The sequence below is a fragment of the Lepidochelys kempii genome, chromosome 9 (genome assembly GCF_965140265.1).
Source record: "Lepidochelys kempii isolate rLepKem1 chromosome 9, rLepKem1.hap2, whole genome shotgun sequence".
NCBI classification, from domain to species: domain Eukaryota; kingdom Metazoa; phylum Chordata; order Testudines; family Cheloniidae; genus Lepidochelys; species Lepidochelys kempii.
The window spans coordinates 55,183,869-55,202,688 of NC_133264.1; the positions used below are offsets into that span (position 1 = coordinate 55,183,869).

The window sequence follows — 18,820 nt, forward strand, 5'->3', positions numbered from 1 at the left end:
GGTCACCGTGTAAATAAGATGGGTCAATGTAGTGAATCTGTGGTTTGCCAACATTGCCTTGGCTTGTATGGAGTCTAGGTCAGCTCCAATAAACTCCAATCGCTGGGTTGGTTCCGGGGTGGATTTCTTTTAGTTTATCTGTAGACCTAGCTGGTGAAACAGGTCTATTGTGGTCTTCAGCATGCCTGCCGTTTCTTGTCAGTTGGCACCCCTGAGAAGGCAATCGTCCAAATAGGGGAAGATTATGATTCCTTTGCTTCATAAATGTGCTGCTACTACCGCAAGCGTTTTTGAGAATACGGGGGGAGCAGTGGACAGTCCGAAGGGAAGGACCTGTATTGGTAGTGGTTGGGTCCTACTGTGAACCTCAGGAACCGTCTGTGGGCAGGATGTATTGTAATACAGAAGTATGCATCTTGTAGGTCGAGGGCTGCAAACCAGTACCGCGCATCTAGCGCTGGGATTATTGTGGCCAGAGTGACCATTTTGAACCTGTGGTTGAGTACGAACCTGTTGAGTTTTCAGAGATCTAAGATTGGTCTCCATCCCCCTCCTTTCTTCTCTGTCAGGAAATATTTGGAATAAAAACCCCTCCCTGGTTCTTCAGCACACAGCAGTAGGAGGTGGTCTACTTTCTGTTGCAGAAGGTGCTTGTGAGAGGGGCCCTGAAGAGGGACAGGGAAGGATGGAGGGTAGGGGAGATGGCTGTGAAAGGAATGGTGTCGCAAGACTGTATGATCTCCAAAACCCATGGATCTGTGGTTATTGCAGCCCAGGCATGGTAAAATGGACATAGGCAGTGACCAAAATTGTGGGATGGGGTATCTGTTGGCGCTACAGGTGTGGGGAGGTCGTGCATACCCTCAACCAAGACTTCAAAATTGTGGCTTAGCTGTAGATGGATGAGGCCTGGTTCTGTGGAGCTCGTCGTCTCTGAGCCCGTTGTCTGGATCTGTTCTGAGTGAAGTATCGTGGTTGTTGATGGTTAAACGAGGTGTCTCATGACTTCTGGTATGGTGTAAACTGAGGGCGTTTGTCAGGCAGTGGGTATATGCCTAGTGTATGCAGTGTCACACGGGTGGCCTTCATGGTATGGAGCACATCATCTGTTTGAGACGAGAAAAATTTCTCTCTATTGAAGGGGAGGTTCTCCACTTTTAGCTGTAGTTCTTTTGGAATTCCCGAAGCCTGCAACCATGCTGTTCTTCTCATAACCACAGCTGTTGCGGTTGTTCAGGCAGCTGTGTCCACTACATTTATTGAGGCTTGCAGCGCTGTGCGGGCTATTAACTGACCGTTGTTGATAATGGCGTTGAGTTGAGGACGTTTATGCTCGGGGAGGTCCTCCATGAGCTCTTTTATTTTACTATAGTTAGAGTAGTTGTAATTTGCTAGTAGAGCAGAATCGTTGGCAACTCTAAGCAAAAGAGTGGGTGACGAGTAAACTTTCCGCCCAAAGAAGTCCATCTCTTGTGTTCTTTATCTTGCACTGAGGAGCGGATATGAGGCTGTTTCCTGTGCTGATTGGAAGCGTCTACTACTAGAGAACAGGCTTGAGGATGTGAAAACAAAAATTCCATGCCTTTGGCTGGAATGAAGTATTTTCTGTCAGCCCTTTTGTTGGTGGGTGGTGCCAATGCCAGTGTTTGCCATACTACTTTCACAGGCTCTATTATAGCCTCATCCATGGGGAGGGCAATCTTGGTCGATGATGCCGGTTGTAAGATTTTTAACAACTTATGTTGTTTCTCCTGCACTTCATGTAAGGCAATTTCTTGGCTGTTTGCTACTCTTCTGAAGAGTTCTTGGAACTGTTTGAAGTCATCTGGTGTCGTAGGGGTGGACGGTGTCACCACTTCGTCTGGTGCAGAAGATGAGTGTGGGGCAGGTGGTGAATCATCCAGGTCTGCCTGTGATAGTATCTCTTCCTCTTCTATCTCGTCTCAGGGGGGTCAGAGGTTTCTCTATGTGGTAATGATGGGTGTACTCTGGAACCTCTTGTTGCTGAGGAAGGGGGACCAGAATAGGGGTTCTGGTATGTGGGCCAAGGACCCCACTGTGGCCACTGCATGGGGTAAGGTGGTAACGAGTAAGATCAGTGCTGCGCATACCAGGGCTGTGAATGCTCCGAGGGATGAGGCTTAGGCTTCACAGCATTCCATGTAGGTCTCATCTGTGATGGAGATGAACGTTGAGAGGCGAAGCAGTTGTCCTGCACATCTCCTTCCTCACCACTTTGCATGGAGAGTGGTGCAAGAGATGAAGGATGGTACCGTGCTATGTAGCTCGGGGAGTGTTCGGTGCCAAGCAGTGGTGACTGCGGTGCTGAAGAAACTGCTATGTCAGCAGGACGCAGGAGTTGTGCTGGTCCTACCTTGCAGTTGCAATCGAGCATTGGAGCGCTGGATTCGGCTTGTTAGGCGGCAGCAAGTCTTGGGTCAGTGCCAGTGGCGGCAGCATTGATCTCAGTGCCGCTGCCTGTGCCGCGCTCTGCACCGGGGTAGTCGGTGCCGTGGAGGAGACTAGACATCTCAACTCCAGTGTTGTGCATTGGGACTCAGCAAGGGTCCACTGAGGGACGGTGTCGAAGGAGCCCGGTGCCTCGTAAGTGCTCACCCTGGATGAGTAGAGCACTGAGGGTAAAAACCTTGCTGGGGAAGCTCTCTTTTTCTGAGGGACCCTTGCTCGAGGGGTCGAGGCTCGCTTCCTGACAGTTTTGGAAGTCGGAGCCTTATCAGAGCTCAGGGATCTCGGTTTATGAGACTCCCCGGAGGACGTCTCTTGCAGAGGTTAAAGGGATTTCTCCAGCAGAAGCATTTTCAAGCAGAGATCCATGTCACGTCTTGCCTTTGTTATTAACTTGGTGCAATGTTTGCATTTCTGGGAGATATGAGTTTCTCCCAGACAGCGAATGCAGGATGTGTGGCCGTCAGAGACCGGCATCGTTTCACAGCAGGAGTCACACTTTTAAAATCCTGTTGAGCCTAGCATGACTGCAGTTAAGCCTCTCCCACCTCTCAAGAGATAAGGGTGGGAGTTAATTGTAATGGTAAACTGGAGAAACTGTTTCAAAATGGGGAGTTAAGGAAAGAAAAAGTCTTCTTCTTTCTTCTCTTTTCCTTTTCTTTTCCTGCTTTCAACTACCTAAAAGGGGGTTCCAAAGAGGATGGATCTAGACTGTTCTCAGTGGTAGCTGATGACAGAACAAGGAGTAATGGTCTCAAGTTGCAGTGGGGGAGGTTTAGTTTGGATATTAGGAAAAACTTTTTCACTAGGAGGGTGGTGAAACACTGGGATGTGTTACCTAGGGAGGTCGTGGAATCTCCTTCCTTAGATATTTTTAAGGTCAGGCTTGACAAAGACCTGGCTGGGATGATTTAGTTGGGGACTGGTCCTGCTTTGAGCAGGGGGTTGGACTAGATGACCTCCTGAGGTCCCTTCCAACCCTGATATTCTATGATTCTCCTTTTTTTTTTTTTTATTAAAGAAAAACCTCTAAGAGGAACTAAGGAAACTATGTAACTATGTATGGACTCAGACTAACTAAACAATGTACTAAATATAGACTACAAAGAAGTTCCTACGTAACTTTTTTTTTCCCCAGAAAGTATCAGAGAGAGCAATACCACGGAGCTCCGTCTGCAGCCGAGGATGGTTGAGAAGGAACTGAGGGAACGGTCGGGGGAGCGCACACTACAGGACGTGCCAACGGCTACACGAGACAACTCCTGTGTGCGCCCTTCCCCCAACCGAGTACTGCTGTGAGAAATCTCCAATCTCTGGCGCAGGGACACACCGACACCTAGAGTGGAGCACCCACAGGGACAACACTCAAAGAAGAACGTTAATTCACTCATCTTGCATGTATATTGTGTTCTTGATTACTTATTAGGACCAGGTTTCAGAGTGGTAGCCGTGTTAGTCTGTATCAGCAAAAATGAACAAGGAGTCCTTGATGCACTACAAAAACTAATTTCCCTCTGCTGATACTCACACCTTCTTGTCAACTGTTTGAAATGGGCCACCTTGATTGCATTGGCCTCATTAGCCCTACAAAAATGATTTTCCCTCCCTTGGTATTCACCCCTTCTTGTCAACTGTTGAAAATAGGCCACTTCCACCTTAGTTGAATTGGCTTGTTAGCACTGCCCCCCCCCCACACACTTGGTTAGGCAACTCCCATCTTTTCATGTGCTGTGTATTTATACCTGCCTACTGTATTTTCCATTCCATGCACTTGATGAAGTGGGTTTTAGCCCACGAAAGTTTATGCCCAAATAAATGTGTTAGTCTCTAAGGTGCCACAAGGACTCTTTGTTGTTTTTATTAGGACCAGTGGTTCTCTAACTTTAATGTTAACGTTTAATATGTGTTTAAAATTCCGTGTACCATTTTGTGAGCGAACGCCGCTTATGAACCTCCTTTCATGCCCTATACCCTCATTTCCCACTGCTTGCTTCTCAAAGTACTTCATTTTGCAAACAAATAGACCACAGGTAAGATGTGCTGAATCAGAGTGTTAAATATATACTTTATTATATAGTATGTGCAACGTGAGTGAGTTATTTCTAGAGAACATTAATTTTTACAGTTCCTGACCATTCTGTGTTCACATTCATCTTAAACTTGTGGTAAAAATGTATTTGCAACTGGATTTGCTGTTTACTTCAAAAATACTTTTTAAAAGATCCCACAATATGTAGCACCAGATTTCTGTACTTTCTCAGTATAGTAGAACCTCAGAGTTATGAGCTCCAGAGATACAAACTGACCAGTTCATTTGGAACTGGAAGTACACAATCAGGCAGCAGCAGAGACCAAAAAAATCACAAATACAGTACAGTTATGTATTAAATGTAAACTACTACAAAATAAAGGGAAAGCAGCATTTTTCTTCTGCATAGTAAAGTTTCAAAGCTGTATTAAGTAACTGTTCAGTTGTAAACTTTTGAAAGAACTATAATATTTTGTTCAGAGTTACGAACATTTAGAAGTTCTGAACAACCTCCATTCCCGAGGTTTTCGTACCTCTGAGGTTCTACTGTACTATTTTATGGTCACTTCTGTCCCACAGATTTCCAACTTTTCTATTCTCTTTATACTTTGCAGAGTATAAAATGTCCATACCATGGAATTTATTTATAATTACTGAATTATAAGCATCGCCCCATGTAACCAGTGGCAAGTGGAAATTATATGCTGGAACTGGAAATTCTGGGACAGTCTTACTCAAACTATAAAACATTTAAAGAAATTAAAATGTAAACGGAATTAGTTTAAAACCATTACTATTCAGACTATAAGGTCTTCAGCAAAGAAGGCCATCATGATAATGCATACACTAGTAAAACTGTATTGTAAAGTTATTGCACGTGAACAGCATGTTTTCATCCTCCTTATTTCCCCCTACATCCCACAAAGTTAAGAACATTATTAGATCTAATGAGAGTTCATTTGTCTAAGAAAAATGAATGGCAGTTAAAAGAAAAAATGCACCTTGTATGAGTGACCACTAATGAGGTTGCTGTAGTCTACTATATTTGGCAAAGTTTAGAGTATAAATTGATCCCATTATTGTGGTTTTGCTTCCACCTACCAACAGCATTTAGCTTACGCCATCTATATGAAGAAGCAAGCATATGTAAAACTGTAAATAGCCTGTACTTCAGTCTCCTAGGGAAAAGACATTCCCTGACAGTTTGGCACTATTTACACAACAATTAGACAAACTGCACTAGAACTTTTTAAACACATAAATAAGTAATTTTGGGCGTTAAAAACGGGGTTTTTTTTAGCTGTAGATGAGGCCTAACTCAGTGCTCCTGCATCTAGATTCTCTTACTGCCCCCATCACCATGATATTTGAACTCCATCAAACAATTATCATCTAATTTCCCTGCACTGTTTCACCAGTATGCTGTAATACTATAACATTTCCAAAGAGCCCACTAATAATCTGCACTTACAAGTGCTTCCTGTGAAACTCCAGTATCTTTCCTTGTAGTCTTTCCTGGTTTGGCAAGTATTGGTTTGTTTTAAGGTGATCACGATCCACAGATTCATCAAAATCCCCAATCTCAGCTACGATACAAAGTAATAGAACATGTCAGAATTTAAAGAAACAATACTTGAGTAAAGAAAATAAAGTTAATAATCTTCAATTCTAACTTTTCTATAAAATACCATTTACATAGTACTTTAACTTGTTTATTTGTTTTTATGACATTTATTGGCATTCCCACATTTACAAGTTTTCACATGGGGGGTTTCCCATAAGAGACAGGAACAAACTATCAATGAGTTAACTTTATCTCTAAAAAGTCGTATCAGACTAATTCCTTCCAGTACTGTGAATTCGGAAACCATGGTTGGGACTTAAGTATGGTCTACATACAAAGCTGCAGGGCAGTTTAAATGCAACTTCGTGTTTAGCTTGCATCTGTAATTTACAGGTGCAAACTAAATGTATTTAAACAAGGTTTAAACTGATGAGTGTCCACATAGGGCTTTGCATCTTTTAATTAAATTAGTTTTAAACAGATTTAAGTTAAACCAGTGCAATTTCTGTGTAGACAAGCTCAGAGTAGTTTTGTAGAACCATGATAAACATATTTCAGTTTAAGCTTCAAAAAGGATTGTTATAAAAACATCAGAATTATTTTAAACATAGTTATGAAAAATACCATGAAAGTATCCTGTTTAAAATTAGGCTGACCTATAAAACCTAGAGGTTTTAACCATGAGCATCTTGTAAATATATTAAGCCCAAAATATTGATATTCCTTTGTCACCTTTGCTTTTCCAGCATCCTAAGATTCACTCCTGAAACAACCTGGCCGCAGATGTTGATACTTACTCAGCTGTTCCATGTTGATTTGAAGTTCTCTCAAAAACACAAGGTCGTGCTAGAAAATCCTTGGCAAGTTTTCATAGCACAAATCATTGGACATTATGTAAGATAAATTTGGCCTTCCAATAAATGGAGTCATATTTTATTATTGTGTCTGAAGAGGTGTTTCTCAAACATTTTTGGTTTGGGTGGGAAAGCAGAAAGGAAGAATGTATCCCCTTTGTCTTATATTTAAGATTTGTAAATACATATATCATTGCTTGTCTCCTTTAATCCTCAGGGCCAGATTTTCAATGCTATTTTGGCACCTAAATGCCTTTGAAAATCTGGGTTTAGGGCCCTCAGGACAAGCATCTTGAGGGTCCTAAACAGAAACCAAGTCCATTCAGCCTCCACCCTCACTCCCAAACAGGAGCCCACCACCTACTTTTCCAATTCTCCCTTCTAACTCTTCCTAGCAACAAGTCCTTCCCCAGAAGGACGATATTCACACTATCAGGCCTGTTTTCTTGTGTTGCCAGATTCCTGCTCTAATTCCCTCCACTTCCTGCCTGCCCTCCACATGTTCGCTGCCTTGTAGCCTGAAGTTGATTTGGAAACTGGCATTGGGAGTAATTAAGGCAGATAAGAAGGGCAGGCCAGAAAATGAGCAAGGTTACTGGCAGTGGGAGGCAGAGCCAGGTGAGAGTTACAACAGATAAGAGTCTTGACTCAGCCCCATCTTCCAGCAGCCAAAACGATATTGCTTTTAAGCACAACACTCCAAAGTGGCCTCCTTCTCAACCCCATTAAAACTGGCCAATCCTCATTGTGTTAAACACATGGTGATTATCCAGTATGCAAAAGGTTAAAGATTAACCAGTTAAGTTTATCAATATTCGACTTGTGAAATAGAAAATACTTGTTTTAGGGGTTTTTTTTTGTTTTTGTTTTTTAATTATCAACGTGCAGGTAATGCTTTGTATATGCTGATATATGATCTGGTTCAGTTTAGCAGTGGCAATATCAGTTGATGCTGGGACAGCCAACATACTAACACTGCAGAAGATGAGAGATGATCAGAGCTGCTGTGTTGTCACTGCAGGTTAGTCGTTCCTCTGCCAAGTCTCTCTTGATTTGTAATGCAAACAGATACCTAAAAAGGAAAAGTTCAATCTTTTGATGAGCTAAAGAAAACAACTCAACACTACTTACATAATAAGCAGCTTCTACAAATATTCTTCAAAAAGTACATAAAACAGAACTCTTCATTTATCAATGACAATCACATAAAATTAAAAAAGAAGTAGATAACATAGCTACGTCAAATCCCTAACCAATCTGGCCACATAAAGCAATTTAATAGTGTGATGGAGTCAACTGACATAGAGGAACCAAAGAAAGGAAAAGCCTAGCTCTTTGAAAAGCTTGGCTTATCAGAAAGCAGGTTTTAGAAAGTTTGTTTCGACCTCAGGATTAGATCTCGGTCATGGTTCAGAGGGTTTCACCTACCCACACAGTGGGGGACGTGCATGGCTACTAATATTTTATTAGCAAAGTATGCAGAGAATGGGAGGAGTCTGGGGTCTTCTAAAACTTCTAACTCAGCCTGAGAAGATACAGCACTGGGGACAGATGATATTGGATTTGAGACTTTGGCTGGAGCTTACCTATTTAAAGAAACCATGGACTGTTCAGTGAGTAAAAACTTTAGGCAAGCCGATATACCAGTAGTTGTGGAGAAATGTGACTGAATGCAATGGGTGAGTCTGCTGATGTAATACTTGTGTTTTAAGAACTTGTCAGTTTGTCCCCCATCCCTGCCCTTATGTCGTAGGCAAACCATCTTGGCTCAACAGTGAGTACCTGGTGATAAGTGCATTTTTACCCCCAATCTCTGTTTTAAGAATTGATACTATCCCTTTGTAACCTCAGCCATCAAACCTACAAACTGACTTGCTATTCATTCTGTGGGAGTAACATCAGAGCCTTTAATTTAACTGCTCAGCCCATCCTTCAGACCACTGTTCAGATGGTTTGGGACTTTGTGTAGAAGCTTTACTTGAAATTGAAACAGACTCTCTCAACTTCCCACTTCAAAAAAAATTCTAAAATGAGCATACTATCAGTTTTCTTCTTGATCTATCACAAAACCTGCTAGGTACACATTACTCTTAATTTATAGTTGGGGAAAACACCCAACTATATATTTATATTAGAATAATTAAGGTTCTTTGATATAGTCAGTGTAGAGCCCATTGTAGGTGCACATGTATCTCCTGTGCACGAGATAACAGTCTTTTGAATAGCAGTTCTGTCAGGATTGAGCATGTGCCCTGTAGCTCCTCATGCTTCTATGCAAGGGCATAAAGGGTGTAATGGTCATCACACTTCCTCAGTTCCTGTGCAATTCAAAGTGCATGTTAGCTGAGATCACCAAAAGCAGGGATAAAGCAGGGGTGGGCAAACTACGGTCCATGGGCCACATCCGGCCCGTCAGGCCTTTTAATCTGACCCTCAAGCTCCTGCCAGGGAGTGGGGTTGGGGGCTTGCCCTGTTCCACATGTGCTGTGGCTCTGCGTGGCTCCCAGAACCAGCCGCATGTCCCCCCTTTGGGTCCTAAGCGTAGAGGCAGCCAGGGGGCTCTGCACACTACCCCTGCCCCAAGCACCAGCTCTGCAGCTCCCACTGGCCGGGAGCCATGGCCAATGGGAGCTTCAGGGGCGGCGTGCAGAGCTGTCTGGCCAGTGCCTCCACATAGGAGCCGGAGGGGGGACATGCCGCTGCTTCTGGAAGCTGCTCGAGGTAAGCATCACCAGGAGCCTGCATCCCTGACATCCTCCCATGTCCCAACTGCCAGCCTTGATCCCCCTCCCTCCCTCCAAACCCCTCAGTCCCAGCCCGGAACATCCTCCTGCTCCCCAAACCCTTCATCCCCAGCCCCACCCCAGAATCTGCACCCGCAGCTGGAGCCCTCACCGCCTCCCAACCCCCTGTCCCAGCCTGGAGCCCTCTCCCACACCTTGAACTCTTCATTTCTTACCCCACCCCAGAGCCCCTATCTCCAGCCAGAGCCCTCACCTCAACCCCCAATTTCGTGAGCATTCATGACCTGCCATATAATGTCCATAGCCAGATGTGGCCCCCAGGCCAAAAAGTTTGCCCACCCCTGGGATAGAGGGTGGGTTGCACAATTCACACTCACATCTCAAAGACGCAGTTACTGTAGGATAAGTAACAGTTCTTTATTCTTTGAGTATGTGTCAGTGTGGATCCTGTGACGCTGCACTCTATATGATTTTATGAAAGTATGCTGATGAGTGTGAATATAATGTAACTAAAATATGCTTCATGCAAAAGGTCTCTTGTAAGATTACAAAACTTATAATCTACTGAGTGTGGTCATCCTATTTGTATAAATGTATCACTCTTGTATCTGAAACTAGAAATATGAAATACAACTCTGAGGGCCTATTGTAATTATGCAAAGTGTGGGCCATTAATGGTGGTTTGGAATCTTGATGGCTCCCACCAGCCAGGACAATTGACTGTCGATGGCTCTGTTTGCAGATTTCAGAGTAACAGCCGTGTTAGTCTGTATTCGCAAAAAGAAAAGGAGTACTTGTGGCACCTTAGAGACTAACCAATTTATTTGAGCATGAGCTTTCGTGAGCTACAGCTCACTTCATCCGAAGTGAGCTGTAGCTCACGAAAGCTCATGCTCAAATAAATTGGTTAGTCTCTAAGGTGCCACAAGTACTCCTTTTCTGTTTGCAGACAGGCCTTCCTGTGAGTCAGGCTGGGAGGAATGAAGTCTTGGGGTCTCACAGGACATGTGATCACATCACCTGAACTGGAATCCATCTTTAACCTGGTGTTTTTCCATTGAGAAGGAGGGGTGGGAATCCAGAGGAACAAAGGATTCCCGTCTTATGCAAAAGATATATAAGTGGATGGAACAGACCAAGAAGCGGCAGCCATCATGAGAAATCCCCTAGCTACCACCTGAGCTGGAACAAGGGCTGTACCAGGGGAAAGGATTGTGCCCAGACTAGAAAGGTGTCTGGTCTGTGAAATAAACTTATTGAAACATCTCTAAGGGTGAGATTTTATCTGTATTCAGTTTTTATTACTGTACTTGAGTTAGACTTGCGTGTTTTGTTTTATTTTGCTTAGTAATTCACTTTGCTCTGTCTGTTACTACTTGGAATCACTCAAATCCTACTTTCGGTATTTAATAAAATCACTTTTTACTTATTAATTAACCCAGAGTATGTATTAATACCTGGGGGGGCCACACAGCTGTGCATCTCTCTCTATCAGTGTTATAGAGGGCAAACAATTCATGAATTTACCCTGTATAAGCTTTATACACGGTAAAACGGATTTATTTAGGATTTGGACCCAATTGGTAGTTGGGCATCTGAGTGTTAAAGACAGGAACACTTCTATAAGCTGCTTTCAGTTAAGCCTACAGCAGTTAGGGGACATTGTTTAGACCTGGGTCTGGGTTTGCAGCAGGCTAGCGGGTCTGGCTCAAACCATGCAGGGCAGTGAAGTCCTAAGCTGACAGGGAAAGAAAGCAGGAGCAGAAGTAGTCTTGGCACATCAGGTGGCAGCTCCCAGGGGGTTTCTGTGATCCAACCCGTCACAGATCCTAGTGTAGGTGACCGGCCAGCAGTACATCTTCGGGATGTTCGGATGAGAAGTATCAGCTGCCTCTGTCAAACAGAGATTGTAGTACTGCTCTATTGAAGTTGGCATCTACCCTGTCAGCTAGGTACAGTGTAGAATGCTTGACAAGAATCGGGGGGAGGGGGGAGAATTACTCCATATCGCTGCCTTGCCACATTCAGAAACTGGCAAATTTCTGAAACAGGGGGAGGATGTCACTTGAGCTCTGATGGAGTAAGCCTTGATGTTCAGTAAGAGATGTACACCAGCCAATTGGTTACAGTAAGATACATTGTGTTATCCACTTAGATATTCGATGTGATGGCCTGGCCTTTGGACTGCCCAACTATAGCCAGAAATAACCCAGGAGACAGTCTGAACAGCTTGGTTTTGTTGATGAAGTAATATAAGGCTCTGGAAACATCCAGTGTATGCAACTTCTCTCCTGATATAGCATGGAGCTTCATGAAGAAGTTAATGCAAGTTACCTAATTTTTATTCCTGGGGGAATTCTGCATCACTGTACTTGTGCAGAATTCATGTCCCCCTCAGATTTCTTTGCTTCCCCACAGAAAAATGACTGCTCACAGGAAAGCAAAGGGAAACTGCAAGAGCCATCATGCGCCCCCCTCAGCAACACAGGCAGCTTGACTCAGTAGAGATGTAAATCACCGCCGCGGGAGCGGAGGGCTGGGCAGTCATGTGTGAGAGAGAGAGACTGACTCTCTGCACTCGGCGTGGAGGGGCAGGGCTTCAGAGTGTTTCTGAGGAGGCAGGCATGGGACAGGCTCTGTCCCTTCAGGCAGAGAAGAATGTATCAGCCTGCCTGCTAAGTAAATTGCTCCCATTGTCTTTTTGAATTCCCCCAGGAGTATAAAACAGGTATAAAAGTTTTAAGGCTCCTTCACATTGCCAGAGGGGTGTAAAGGACAGTATGGCCTTATAAATGCTTCTGGGGTTTTCGTGATTTGAACTGGTCTAAATTTTTGGACTGAAAAAATGTCCTATCAAAATGTGCTCCATGAACGGTTTGCTACTGACCTTTCTGGAGATGATCAGTAGCCAGTGTAAATTGTGAGTTTGATTCCCCAGCCCTCATTCGCTATGATGTAACACTGAGCATATGGCTGCATATATTTGTTGACTAATAACTAGAAATAAAAAGTCAAACCTAGCTACATTACGATCAGGCAAGGGGGTTTGAGGATTTCCTCCAGTGCTCCCCACTCCCATTCTCCATCCATTGTATTGTAGTTTAAATAAATTACCGAAATAATGGAAACCAGAGTGATTATATTGCCTTATTTTGACAAATAAAACATGCAGAATTTTGCAGAATTTTAAAATATCGCGCACATAATTTTTAATTTTTTGGTGCAAAATTCCCCCAGGAGTAACTGATTAAAATAGAACTCAGACCACCTTGGGGATGAAGTTTCAGCACTGCCTTGTGCCTATGAAATGCCATGTAGGAAGGGTCACCCATAAGTGCTTGAAGCTCACTCTCTCTCCTGGCTGAAGTGATAGCAACTAGGAAGACAATCTTCAGTGAGATGAAGAAAGAAGCATTCTGAAAGGGGCTTGCAGGGAAGCGCCTTGAGTATCAACAGAACAACATGGAGGTCCCAGGCAGCAGCAAGTTCTCTGACTTCTGCTACCTCGGTAGCCAACTTTCTCAAAACGCAAAAATCAACAGAGAGATCCAGCACAGGATCCAGTGTGCAAGTGTTTCCTTTAGGAAATTACTCGGACACATTTTCACGGCCCGTGACCTAAGGCAGAACACCAAGATCCAGGTCAATAAGACAATTGTTATTCCTACACTCCTTTATGGATGCGAAACCTGGGTGACCTATCGACAGCACCTCAAGAGTCTGACTGATAGGTGTAATAGGAAGAAAGCCTGAGATATAAACCCTTGTATTAGAGGCCTGGTATGAGGCTTGAGCTAAAGTAGTGGGCAAGCTTTGCTGATATAAAGCGAAGTTAGCAAAAGTTAAGCTGTGAGCAAATGTCAGGCTCTGCTATTTGAAAGTTTACAGAATTTGGCAAGAACAGGGCTAATATTGCAGAAACATACATTTTTGAAAAGTGCTAGACACAGAGTACTTAAGCAAACACATTTCAGAAGAGTGGTACCAAAACATCCCTATATTAAGAATGGTACAAAAATATTTCCCAAGGATAACAGGAACATACTGACCGCTTTTAAAAGATACGGTCAGGGTGACAGTGTAATAGAGATGTTTTGACTGAACCAATATGTACAAGGAGATGGGTGATGACAAGGCACGTCAAGGGGCAGTAACTAACTATGTTAGAGGGGCAGTACATAACTTGTTTGTATTAGGTGTGACAAAAAGTTCTGACCTTGTCTCAGCGGGTCCTGCTCTTCTTGGTGGATTACGCTAGCCACAGAAGCTAACTGTGACCCCAAGGCCTTCGTGGCCTTCCTCTCTTTTTTTGTCTTCCTGGTCTTTCAGGGGGCTGAGAACAGATCCTGAGAAATCTCAGCAAACGTGAGGGGTTGACATTCCTCCGGCAACGAGTCGCTGCCCTCAGGGTCCCCACCTCCCTCCAGGCTCTCCGGGGAGCAAGGGGCAGGGGGGGGAAGTAAATTATCAAACCCTGGTTAGTCCCTCCTAAGGACTACAGGATATGGGAGTTTAGGAACTATGCCCACTGTCACCTCAATGGGGTTCCCCTGAACCTCTGTCTCCACATTTGGATGGTGGGGTAATGGCCCACAGCCCCATGCATGCACATCACTGCTACATGTTTGGCTTGTAGCAGCTGGCTACTTTTTACCAGCTTACCCAATATGAGGGTGATTGCACTCCCAGAGTCCACAAGCGCTGTAGTCTCTGCTCCGTTTATCCTCACCGGCCTGGTGGACTTATGCAGGGCTAAGGCGACCCCCATGAGGTGGATAAGGGAGCACGGGACCTCCCAATCCCCCAAAATTAAATTGTATAGGATCCTCGGTGCTGGGACACTGTGCTGCTATGTGACCCCATTCCCCACATGCATAACATCTATAATTGCTTCTAGTCACTCTCCTATCGCGTGAGTTGGGGGTTTAGTCCCAGGGATCTCCCCACTCAGGCCAATCCCTTCCTTCTGCGGTCCCCGCTGGTTTTCGCTCCCCCACCTTCCACCTAGGACTCCCCGGAGATTTGGCCACCCAACCTTCCAGGGTTGGGGTTGGGAGCTTGCTCCAAAAGGGGCCTTCCTTGGGCAGTCGGGTCAATTCTCTCACTGTCATCCGTCTTTTTAGCAGCATGATCATCTCATCATAGGTGGATGGATTATCTGGCCTACCCATTTGCGGAGATCTGGTGGCAGTCACCACATGTAATGGGCCATGAGCAGGGTCCCCAAAATCTCCTCTGGGCTACATGCCTCGGGCTGTAACCACATCTGTGCGAGATGTATGAGGTCGAATAGCTGGGACCTCAGGGGTTTGTTCTCCTGGTATTTCCACTCATGGAACCTCTGGACCCGTACCACTGCCATCATCCCTGATCATGATAGGATCTCTGCCTTCAGCCGGGAATAGTCAATGGCATCCGTGGGAGGCAGGTCAAAGTAGGCCTTCTGGGCCTCTCTGTACAAAAAAGGAGTGAGAATGCTGGTCCACTGCTCCTGGGGCCACGCCTCACGCTGAGCAGTCCTTTCAAATCAGAGGAGATATGCCTCTACTTCATCTTCCAACATCACCTTTGCAGACAACCAGTGGCCCTCAGGGTTCGCGTCCCATTGGACCCCCGGACCTGGGTGGTGAGGATTTTCAACTGGTCCGTTACCTCTCGCAAGAGGGCATGATCTTGGGTTGCCTGGCCCATTAATAATTGATTGGTTTCCTACTGTAGCCACATAGACTCCTGTTGTGCCATTGCCTGAAACCGTGTAGCCTCCTGTTGGACCACTGTGGCTTGCACCAGAGCTCACACCACCTCGTCCATTGTGGTACAAAACAAAACCCCAAAACCCCAGTGCGCTTTTTTTTTTTAAACCTCTCTCTTCCGCCATTCTCTGAAAGACTATCCCACTGGTAACACCAGTTGTGACAAAGCTCCGACCTGGTCTCAGTGGGTCCTTCCTGGAGGATTACGGTAGCTTCAGAGGCTCATTGTGACTTTCCACATAGCCCTTCTCTCTCTAGAGGCAAGGGTCACAGCCTACTGAGCCATTTTCATTGTAAGCCAGCAAGGGAGGTGAAGAGAAGCAACCCTCCATTGCACAGTCTCTGTTGTCTCACAGTCTCACTGAATTAATCGGGGAAGGGGGGAGCCTGGGCCCGCCCTTTACTCCAGGCTTCGGCCCAGGGACCTAATAGTAGCAGCTATTGGTAGCTGGCTTTTTGGAAACAGGATGAGTACAATTCCCCAGGCCACTTACCCACAGCAGCCCCCACTGCCTCAATATCTACTTAACCCTTACCTCAGGGCCTCCTTCCTTGTGCCTGATTCGGTTTCTACTGCTCAGTTTCTCCAGCAGCGCGGCTTCCTCCTACTGCTCCTGACACATGCGCCCACCTGACTAACTGGGAGGCTTTTAACTAGTTTCAGCCAGCCCCTGATTGGCTTCAGGTGTCCCAGTTAACCTAGCTATCTTCACTGCTTTTTGGAAGGATCTTAATTGGCCCCAGGTGTCTTAACTGACCTGGAGCAACTGCCAATTGCTTACCCTGGTAACAGGTATTTGTTTAGCCTGGGGCTAATATATCTGTCTCCCACTACTTTCCTTAGCCATCTGGCTTTGCCCCATCACATAGGGTATGAAGACGTATTTTTGAGAGAGTGTTTTGGTCCAGCCAAGGGAGGAATGGAAAGTCCTGCCACTCACTGAGCTGCGTTTATTGTTATGGGCATACATGTTTCAATATTTTTGTAGCGTTTTCCAGGTGCTATTACCATGCTTTGTTGACAGTAAACCTGGCCTGGTGTCTTCGTATCTTAACTGATTTTGTGGTTATTGGATGGTTTGCTCAAGGTTTGCTATACTGGCTGTTTGCGCAGAGCTGGGGCAGCACACAGGGAGAACACACACACACACAGATACACACACAGCCAAACATCTAATCATACTGGTGACCAATGACCGCTGATCTGGTAAGTAAGCGAGCTGTCCTTTGTAGAAATCACAATCTAACATGACAGAATACCATGAGCTAGGGAACCCCCTTATCCCCTCCATGCAAAGCTGAACATCTAACCACAGTAGGTAGGTCTTCAATAGATCTTTGAGGAACTTAGATACCATTGAGTAGGAGAAGACAGCACAACCATACATGTAGACAGCATGCACAGATCATTGCAAGGTGGACTGTAAAGGAGCTGAACAAAAGGGTGCAGTGTTTCAGATGAAGCAAGTATTCTGTGGCACTAATGCCTGCATGGTGTCCAGGACGTGTTCTGCTGCCTATACTCAGAACCTCTTCCATTTCTGTGGATGTATCGGGATCTCCTGATCTGTACCAGGACTTCCTGGTCTTGTCTAGAGCAATCCCTACCTGTGGTACTTAACTAGCCAATATCCTCATGCCTCACCTGAGGCAAAACTGTATCATTCAATACCATCCTTGGGGTCACGCTCTGAGGATAGGGGAGAAGAAATCTTACTCAGTGCTGCTGAAACAGCACTGAGGAGACCTCTGTACTGGTTCCAGTGACAGTCACTGATTCAATGCACAGTCTGTCTGGAGGCAACATCAGTGCTTCTATGAATGCATATCTCACGCTCTTGATAAGCTTGACCATTTGTGCTAGTAGTACGTCTCCTTTTCCAAGTGCACTCCCATCTTCGTGGAGGATCTGAAGGCTGTGTTTTTGAAGAAAGCGATGTTCTATGTCCTCCTTGCAGAATGATCCTGAATGGTGTTTGGAGTTACATTTTTGCTCCGTCCCACTTTGCCTCTGGGAGTCAGTCTTCTGTAAAAAGGGTATGGGGTGGCTGGTTCTATCTCTGCCAGTGCTGAGATTGACATTGTCGGTACTGGCTTCAACATGATCCTCTTCACACATTTCTTGTTTAACACCCTATTGCTGGGTATGATGTCTGCTTGATGGATTTGCTGGCTGACACAGACTCTTTTGCCCTCATTTTGGTGTCATTTCCTCTGGGTCTAAAGTCACCTGTATGGATTGCTCAAGATGACATCATATGAGCCTAACATGCATGGATTTGCAGCCATAGGCACCCACTAAAATATTAGTTGGTGCTTAGCACCCACCGGCAGCCAGCTCCCCACCTCCGCTCCAGTGCCTCCCGTCCGCCTGCAGCCCGACGATCAACTCCTCCCCCTCCCTCCCAGCACCTCCCACCTGCCACAATCAGCTGTTCCACAGCATGCAGGAGGCACTGGGCGGGGGAGGGGGAGAGAGGATGGAACAGGGACAGTGCATGCTCGAGGGAGGGTGGAAGAGAAGCGGGAGTGGGAAGAAGAGGGGCAGGGGTGGGGGCTTGGGAGAAAGGGTGGGGTGGAGGCAGGGCCTGATGCAGAGCAGAAAGAGGCAAGATGGGGTGGAAGTTTGGGGGACGGGGTCGGGTGGGGGCAGGGCCTCAGGCGGAGTGGGAGATTGAGCAGCTCCAGGACCCGGAGGAAGCCGGTGCCTGTGCTTGCAGGTCCTCAAAGAAAATTACCAGCACACTGAACACCTGTCCAAGATGTGGCTCTCCCCCAGGCAGAAGATGCAATGACTTTGTCCATCAGTGAGGGGAATGAGGCAGTCACAAGACTGGCAGGGTTTGAACCCTAATGGTTTTGAGTCAGCCATAAGGCAAGAAGGTTGGCACAAAGCGCCTCATCCCACTGTGCGGGAAGAGAGACACCAGACTTTAAGTCCAACTTGAGGAAGGAGAAGAAAGAAAATGAAAATGAAATTTCTTCACCCAATTAGCAAAAAGGAATGAATTTGAAACTCTAATAAAGTAGTTGGTTTCATCTTGCTGCCACAGGTAATAGTGAACTGAGGGAGAGTCCCGGCCACTCCATCCTTTATGACCTTGCACAGGACTCCAAGGTATTACAGGGCACATGCATGACCCTGACAGACCCTGCTGTTCAAAAGATTCCAATATTGCATAAATATGCACCTACAGTGGGATCCATCCTAACACACATTAAAAGTGGAGCAGCATGGGAGAAGGTACCAAGATGCTTAATGAAAGTGGATGATGAAGAGTGGCATCATGGCCTTACTGCAGGTGGGACATGACATTTTGATAGTGACAGAGATGGTAGTGATAAATCTGGAAAGGCCTGGCAAGGGAGGACAAGTAGCTTATGTTCAGTGCAATAGAGAACGGAGAGTA

General features: G+C 45.5%; 1 protein-coding gene across 19 annotated transcripts in view; it reads right to left on the minus strand.

Moving 5' to 3' along the window:
* Positions 1 to 18,820, minus strand: part of FARP2 (FERM, ARH/RhoGEF and pleckstrin domain protein 2) — a 272,153-nt gene that overhangs the window by 114,374 nt on the left and 138,959 nt on the right. For 18 of the 19 annotated variants that reach the window (XR_012160855.1, XR_012160856.1, XR_012160858.1 and 15 more), the window contains 2 exons: positions 7,888 to 7,985; positions 5,967 to 6,081 (listed from right to left, as the gene is read on the minus strand). Coding sequence is in view for 14 of the 19 variants with exons in the window: in XM_073360436.1 (XP_073216537.1) it covers positions 5,967 to 6,081; positions 7,888 to 7,985 (213 nt within the window). In the remaining 5 variants the exon portion in view is untranslated. Of the gene's footprint in view, positions 1 to 5,966; positions 6,082 to 7,883; positions 7,986 to 18,820 lie in introns of those variants that run through there. The other variant, XM_073360444.1, reaches the window with a different exon arrangement.